General features: G+C 48.0%; 1 protein-coding gene across 1 annotated transcript in view; it reads left to right on the top strand.

Moving 5' to 3' along the window:
- LOC107118597 (ankyrin-3) overlaps nucleotides 1–8,396 on the top strand; it is a gene marked incomplete at its 3' end in the record, with an annotated part of 148,019 nt that overhangs the window by 35,427 nt on the left and 104,196 nt on the right. Inside the window, exon 8 of the mRNA XM_015420959.1 lies at nucleotides 7,319–7,417. Coding sequence (XP_015276445.1) covers nucleotides 7,319–7,417 — 99 coding nt within the window. The remainder of the gene's footprint in view (nucleotides 1–7,318; nucleotides 7,418–8,396) is intronic.

Genomic DNA, 8,396 nt, shown 5'->3' on the forward strand with positions numbered 1-8,396 from the left:
CGATCCCAATCCATTACAGGCCTGAGGAGGAAAGCATTTGGAAGGAGTGCGCCCCAATAGCTCAAAAGCCAAAGTAAGAGGCTTCAACAAGCTCTTGATTGGCTCTCTCAGCCTAGCTTCCGGATTGCCAGAGAGCCCGATGTAATTCTCCCTGCCCCCAGATAAGCCAATCTTGCTGGTGGGCCAAGGCCAGTGATTGAGAATGTCTTGTTCCCACCTTCCTGGCTGGCCTGATCACCCTTTTCCCGTCTTTTGAATCTGTCCTTCCTGGCATCACTGGATGCTTACCCCAGTTTATGTCTCAGAGGTTAAGACGCTGAGCTGCAGACCGGAAGGTCTGTCGTTCGGCAGTTCGAGACCCGAGTGTGCCGCATGACGGAGTGAGCTCCCGTCTCTGGCCCCAGCTCTTGCCAACCTAGCAGTTCGAAAGCAAGACATTGCAAGGAGATAAACAGGTACCGCTTCGGTGGGAAGGTAACAGCGTTCCGTGTGCCTCGATGTTTAGTCATGCCTGCCACATGACCATGGAAACGTCTCCGGACAGCGCTGGCTCTTCAGCTTGGAAATGGAGATGAGCACCACCCCCTAGAGTCAGATTCGATTAGCTTTTGAGCAACTAACTACATGATCCCAGATCTGGACCTGAGTGGACTTCATTTCCCTGTCCCACTTCCATTCTCTTTTTGTGGGTATTTGTGTATGTGTGTGCACGCACTTCTGGTGCACACTGGGGGCTTGGGTGTTTTTCAGAGAGGTGGCTTGATAGCCTGCCTCTGCACCCCAAGCCCTGGTATTCCTTGGAGGTCTCCCTTCCGATTACTTGCCAGGATCAGCCCTGCTTAGCTTCTCTTGCCTGGGCCATCCCACTGCCATTCCTGTGTTCAATCCTAATAGGCAGGGCTTTTTTTGTAGAAAAAGCCCAGCAGGAACTCATTAGCATAATAGGCCACACCCAACAACAGAAATCCATTAGCACATCCAACCACACCCATGAGATCATAGCTCATTAGCATATTAGGCCACACCCCCATATTACCAGAAGTATAGTCATCCAGCCACACCCACCTTTTGCTTCTTATTCTGTTTACCTTGTTTGTTGTCAAAACCCAGGGCTTTTTTTGTAGCAGGAACTCCTTTGCATGTTAGGCCACACACCCCTAATGTAGCCAATTCTAATGAGTTTCTGCTATTGGGTGTGGCCTGGTATGCTAATGAGTTCCTGCTGGGCGTGGTCAACTTGGGAACCAGCCGGAACTCCGTTCCTGTGCGTTCCTGCCCAAAAATAGCCCTGCTAATAGGGGTAATTTGCTGGTCAGGTCAGTTACCAGAAAAAAGAAACCATTGCCTGCATTTTTGCATTACAGCCCTTTGCAGCTGTTAGGACTGCAGTACCATGAGTTTGTTGAGCATGGGTGTCAGGAGTGTGCATGTTTGCCACGTTGTACGAAAGGGGAAATTCAGAATTTTGCATGAGCATATGGTCTCTGTCCTCACTACACAAAACTAGACTTGCTAGAACATAAGAAGAACCCTGCTGGGTCAGACCAGTGGTCCACGTAGCCCAGCCTCCTGTTTCACACAGTGGCCAGCCAGATGTCTGGGACTGGAACCAAGAAGTGCCTTTTAGCACTGGTGGCGAGAGGTTTACTGCCTCTGGCTATGGAGGGAGCCGTTTCATCATAAAGGCCGATAGCCACTTGCCCTCCATACTCGCAGGAATGATCTTGCCTCAAATCAAACTGAGTCCCCGCTGGATTAGTCTGTCTTTTGATACAGCTGCAGAAAGAAGCCGGGTGTTTTTTTATCGGTTCGGCTGTACAGCAAGATGCTCGACATGAGTCAGCAAATAAAGAGGTAGTGCAAATGCTTCTAGAAATCAAATGGGTTCTGCACTATTACAGGTTCCCTTAGAAGCTCAAACATCAGGACTGGCAGCCACAGAAAAACTGTTCCACCAAGGGCCGTGGCATTTTTTTTTCAATCAGGGTAACTAATTAAGGAGGAGCACCAGGTATGACATTGGGTCAGACATGACACTGGACTATGGCTCGGTGTTGTATGAGCTTGAGAGTCATATGTTTCCTTCTGCCCTGGCAAGCTCTGATTCAATGAATTACTTCTGCTTTCCAGAGAGTGCTGTTACCTTCAGAGTGGCAAACACGGGGATTGGCTCCCACAGATCTGTTCCTCCAGCAGTGGCATTTTCCTCCAACTCAAGGAGACTTCCTCATTCCTCCAGTGGATGAGCCTCTTGCCACGGGATGTTGCGAGAGGGAAAGCACCACTGCTAGCAGCCACAGTTTGCATTTGTCCTCCAAACTTGGGTTGGAAGCCAGCTTCAAACTTTGGTTTGCCATCCTGGTTTGCAGGACAAGTGCTGCCCATAGTTTGCTGATCCAGCTGCAGTGGCAAACTATGGCTTGCACTAAACAGGAAATATAACTATTTGAATTGCAACATTGCAACATGGGCGGGCGGAAATAGGGGTAAGTCACAAGGCAACCAACTGTGGTTTGGCCCTGTGTTAAGCCCATAACAGTTCCTCCCTAGTCTAGAGTGCAAGAAAGCAGGGAACCATTAATTAGCAAGTATACTGTTTGCTATCCATCTGCACCACACCAATAATCATAGAGTCACAGAGTTGGAAGGGCCATCTAGTCCATCCCCCTGCTCAATGCAGGATCAGCCTAGAGCATCCCTGACAAGTGTTTGTCCAGCCGCTGCTTGAAGACTGCCAGTGAGGGGGAGCCCACCACCTCCCCAGGCAGCTGATTCTACTGCTGAGCAACTCCTACTGTAAAATACTTTTCCTAATATCCAGCCAGTACCTTCCCATCCTTAATTTAAATCCATTATTGTGAGTCCTATCCACTGCTGCCAACAGGAACAGCTCCCTGCCCTCCTCTAAGAGACAGCCCTTCAAATACTCCAAGAGAGCAATCATGTCGCCCCTCAACCTCCTCTTCTCCAGACTGAACATTCCCAAGTCCCTCAGCCTTTCCTCATAGAGCTTGGTCTCCAGCCCCAAATAATCCCCATCGCTCTCCTCTGCACCTGCTCCATTCTGTCCACATCCTTTTTGAAGTGAGGCCTCCAGTGAGCCAACTATAGGAAAGTTTTACCTTTGTATGGATTCTCTGAGGAACACGAACGTTGGATCTGTGCCTCTGTGCGCTCCTGCAGTAAATGACCCCTGCCCCAAACCATCGTGTAGTTATGGTTTGCTGGATAGGATACTGACCTAACATTGCGGAATTGTGTCCTGCCCGATCAAGATAATGGATTTGTTGATTAATATGTTGTCCTCAGGAAACAGGAAACCTCCTCAGGAAACAATCCATTTACAAAAGAACCTCCTCAGGAAACCCCACCATTAGCATGTTCATAGCCTGGGAAACCCCTGCAAGATAATGACTCAGCCCTACCCCACCTTCTGGAGTAGATATAAATGACCTGCCTACCTTTTTCTTCTCACCTTGACACAGAGAGTACTCCATCTTTCTGTGTTATACCTCTGAGGATGCCAGTCACAGCTACTGACGAAACATCAGGTTTCAGGTCCTACAATGCCAAGACCACGGCCACACAACCCGGAAAATCTACGACAGCTAATGATCTGTTGATTGTTTATTATAGCACCATCAGCGTCTATGGTATTTTACAGGACGATATTAGCCAAGAACACCCTCCTCCCAAGGAACTTTATAGCACTGATTTAGGAGAGAAAGGCAGAGGGGCCACGGAGCATCTCTTTGCCTGGTGTTTTCTATCTCTAATAGCTTTGACTCATAATGCCCTTGAGCGAGTGGAGAGATGGGATCCCCATCCTTGCTTCTTCTGACAGTGTCATGGGTCTGTGAGAGTATTTAGTTTGATTATTTTTTGTCTGATGCAGGGAAGGTGAATATCCATTGTCAAATGGTAGGCAAGTCATGGCTCATGGCACCCTGATTAGCCATCAAGTACAAGACAGCCTGACTTACTGTCGCAGGCATGGCGTGGATCTGATTTGGAAGACATGCTTGCTGATCAGCACTCCCTTGACTGGGGTTGTGCCTGGTTTCGAGGCATTTGCTGCATCCGTAATGCTGCCAGCCAGAGAACAGATGTCTTCCCGCTCATACTTAGTTGGCCTAGCTCATACATCACTTTTATTTTGCTGGCTATGCGACACCTCTCCAACGCATAACTGAGGGCATGACTCAAAACTGTTGTTGCCATCCCCATTTGGGGCCTGCGTGCTTTCCATTTTAATTTGTTTAATTGTTTTTGTTTGCCGTCAAGGCAATTCGGCAGGATGCGTAGCGCACCCTGCTACATCTTGGATCCTCGCGCATGAGTGAGTCTGTTATATAATTGCCCTGAATATTCAGCGCATTTGCATATGGTTGCATTGCTTAAACAGAATTCCAAGTTGATGAAGATTCGTTGTGCAAACTTGTGGTCTGCAAACGTTTACGGCCTCTCGTCAGAGGGGCCCTGCCTTGTGGCCACAGGAAGCAGACGCATCAGTTGGGTTCGTTGGCCGTGACAAGGGAGAGAGCGAGAGACCCATGGGGCTCAATCTCTTGTGAGGCTTTACCATGCAAGCCCTCTTGAAGTGAATGGGAACGGTGCAAGAACATAGGGCTGCCCTGGCCTAGTTCCCATTTGTTTTAATGGCACTTAGGTAGGAGAATTCTCCCGGGTTGCACCCTATGCCAATTAGCATGTGTAGGCAGCCATTTTTATTTTGTTTTATTTTTTCTTCCATTTATATCCTGCCTTCCCCACAAATAGGGTTGCCAGGTCGTACCTTCATTCCGGTGGGGGTGTCCGGTGGGACATCCTTGGTGTGCGCACTTTGTGCGCGCCCCGCAATGACATCACCCGGAAGTGATGTCATCGCACCAGGCATGTTGGAGGTGGGGCCACTATAATTCGAGGGGGAAACATAGAGTTCCCCCTCAAATAATAGAGCACACACACCCCCAATGTGGCCGGTGTGATGGCGTTTCCTCTGTGTGACGTCATCGCGCCGGGCTCGTCCCCACGATCCCAGCAATTTGAAGGTGGGGTTCCCCCCAGTGGCCAGATCTGGGCCGGCGGGTAAGGCCCCCCCCCACAGCAGCATTTTTTCCTTTTTTTTTTTTTGAGGTGGGTGCAGTGGTATGTCAGCAAAACGTTCCAGTATTCCTTGCATTACATTCAGTATTCTAATATACTATTCTGAAAAAGAAATACACTGACATACAGAGGCTGTATAGTCCTCCTTGTGGAGAATACATATGTGAGAACTGAATGAGAGCAATGTGTAATGAGACAAGAAACCAATATCCCTGTTGAGTTTAAATGCATTCTCCAGACCCCCCTCCCCTGGGAAGGGAGGAAGGAAAATGTGCACACCTGGGCCTCCTGCACCTCCCTCCACCCCTGGCTGCCTGCCCAATGGCCCCGGAGCCCGGATCACCCCCCCCAACAACGGTGGCCATGGAGGCTCACTTGGAGTGAAGAAAATCGAGGGGGTGACTCATCTCTGATGGTGTGGGGCAAGCAGCGGGTGGCAGTTCCTTGAAGACTTCTTGGGTGGCTGAGGCAAGGACTGCTGGGGGCAGGTCCCGGCACCCCCTTTATATGGCCCGCAGGCACTGGCTGTGGGGGGCAGGGCCAACCCAGGTTAGGCAGCATGCACTCCTGTGCTGGTGGGGGGAAGCTTTGAGCTGGGAAGGGGGGATTCAGGAACCCTGGTGGAGTCTCGATTGCCTAAATGATGGAAATGTCCCATCATGTTCAGTTTTAGGGACCAGGGATTTTTGTCAGATCTGTTAAGGCACGGATCACTCAGTCTTGCATACTCCTGCCCTGACACTTCTGAATTATGTGCCGTGCTTTCCTTCTGACGTTAGATGAACAGATAGGAGTGGGTTTTGTCTTAGGGTTGTGTAGCTTTGTTCTTGTGGAGCTACGATTGGTTGGCGGTATGAGGACAGTAAAGGAGCTGCGGTGGCTCAAGTGGTTAAGACGCTGAACTGCAGGCTGTGGAAGGTCAGTAGTTCAGCAGTTCAAGACCCGAGTGTGCCGCATGACGGAGTGAGCTCCCGTCTCTAGTTCCAGCTCCTGCCAACCTAGCAGTTTGAAAGCAAGAAATTGCAAGTAGATAAACAGGTACCACTTAGGTGGGAAGGTAACAGCGTTCCGTGCGCCTTGGTGTTTAGTCAGGCCAGCCACATGACCATGGAAATGTCTTTGGACAGCGCTGGCTCTTCGGCTTGGAAACAGAGATGAGCACCGCAACCCTAGAGTCGGATTCGACTGGCTTTTGAGCAAGGGAACCTTTACCTTTATGAGGACAGGGGCTCTTCCCAGAGAACATTCCACATGTTCACCAAGATCTGATGCAGGAGGCAGAAAGCGAAGTTTGGAAATTGTAGACAAACAAGATTTTTTTAGCGAGGTTGGCAGAAGAATAAGGGAGGTATTGTTGTCTCCCTATTTTATTGGTCCTGCTATCACCTGTGATCTAACAGGTTTTGCAGGTTTTTGAAGCAAAGCTGCTGTCAGGCTCACCTGCAAAAAAACTGTCATCAGTCGCTAGTGCTAGCTTGAAATCCACTTGGAAGCTTGCTAGACTGTCTGAGGCAAATCATGGCCTCACAGTCAAAGACAGCAATCCTAAGCAAGTCTGCTCAGAAACATATTCAAGTCTATTCAACGGGGCTGACTCCCAAGAACATATTCTTTGGATTACACAGGGAGCTGCTTTACGGAGCAGTAAGGGAAAAATAAGGACATATTGCAAACTCTTTGAGAAAATGAGGTTCCCCAGGGCAACAAATGAACTTACTTGCTTACTTGAGAGCCAGTTTGGTGTAGTGGTTAAGTGTGCAGACTCTAATCTGGGAGAACCAGGTTTGATTCCCAACTACTCCACTTGCAGCTGCTGGGTGACCTTGGGCAAGCCATAGTTCCGTCAGAGCTGTTCTCTCAAGGACAGTTCTGGAAGATTTCTCTCAGCCCCACCTATCTCACAGGGTGTCTGTTATGGGGAAGGGAAGGGAAAGGAGATTGCTCTGAGACTCCAAGTAAAGGGCGGGGTATAAATCCAATCTCTTCTCTTTTTCATCTTGCTGAACTGGGTTTGAACGCAGACCCCAATCACTGTACACACTGCACCATATCTACATTGTAAAAAGAACTACAGATAAGAAGCTGGTCTAACTTTGCAAATGAAGGTCACGGAAAGCACAATCTGTGGAAAAGATTTCATCCACGTAAAGGTCAACTGAGTGGTGGAATTCAGTTAAGTTGTCCTTTCTTTCCTTTTTTTAATCTCCCACAGAACGATATCACTCCATTACATGTAGCATCGAAGCGAGGGAACACCAACATGGTTAAACTGCTGCTTGACAGAGGAGGAAAAATTGACGCCAAAACAAGGGTAAGACTGTCTATGAATTACCACAGCATCCTCTATCATATGGTACACATCTGAACACTACATATGGCCAGAGGATCATCCACCGAAGTGAATCGTGTTTATTTTTGGCTAAGATCAAGTGTGTTTTAAATCGGTGTCATTTTTCCTTTTGAGTCATAAAGGCTACTCAAACTCCCCCTTAAACAAGACTTCATTATGCAAGAGTCTGGGTTATGCTTCGGTTCTGGGTGGAAAAGAAAGGTCCTTTCTGTACCACAAGGGGTGAACTCCTCAGGTCACTTTCAGAATGACCAGCCCCTGTCCTAAAGAAGATGAGTTGTTTGTTATTGGGACCCCAAGTAAATCAAGTGGGGAGGGGCTGTGGCTCAGTGGTAGAGCACCTGCCTGGAATGCAGAAGGTCCCAGGTTCAATCTCCCAGGCATCTCCAGTTAAAAGATCTGGCAGTAGGTCATGGGAAAGACCTCTGCCTAAGACCCTGGAGAGCTGCTGCCGGTCTGAGTAGGAAATACAGACTTTGTTAATTTAAAAAAAAAAATACAAACTTTGATGGACCAAGGGTCTGATTCAGTATAAGGTAGTTTCATGTGAATGAATGAATGGATTTTATTGTTACAGCGCTTAGCCAGCAATATAAAACCATAAAAATAAATTACAATGGCCAAATGGTAAAACTTCCAGAATACAACAGGGTAATAAGAGACACACTGTACAATCATTTTGATCGCTAAAACCAAACTTAAGAATACGCTGCAATAAAACACAGTAAAAGGGAATAAAATAAGATGATAGAGGTAACAGTAGAAGTAAGAATCAAGCAGTCCTAACCCAAGTGACAACCAGAACACTGATGAGCTTTTACAACCAAGGAGCAAAATTTCGCAATCTGATGGAGCGCTGTATGTTCAAAGTTTAAAAACAAGTTCTCCATCTTATCCTGATCAGAAGTGCCTGCCAAAAAAGGATCCATAAGTTTTGTAC

This window comes from Gekko japonicus, unplaced genomic scaffold, assembly GCF_001447785.1.
Source record: "Gekko japonicus isolate JY-2015 unplaced genomic scaffold, Gekko_japonicus_V1.1 scaffold3188, whole genome shotgun sequence".
NCBI classification, from domain to species: domain Eukaryota; kingdom Metazoa; phylum Chordata; class Lepidosauria; order Squamata; family Gekkonidae; genus Gekko; species Gekko japonicus.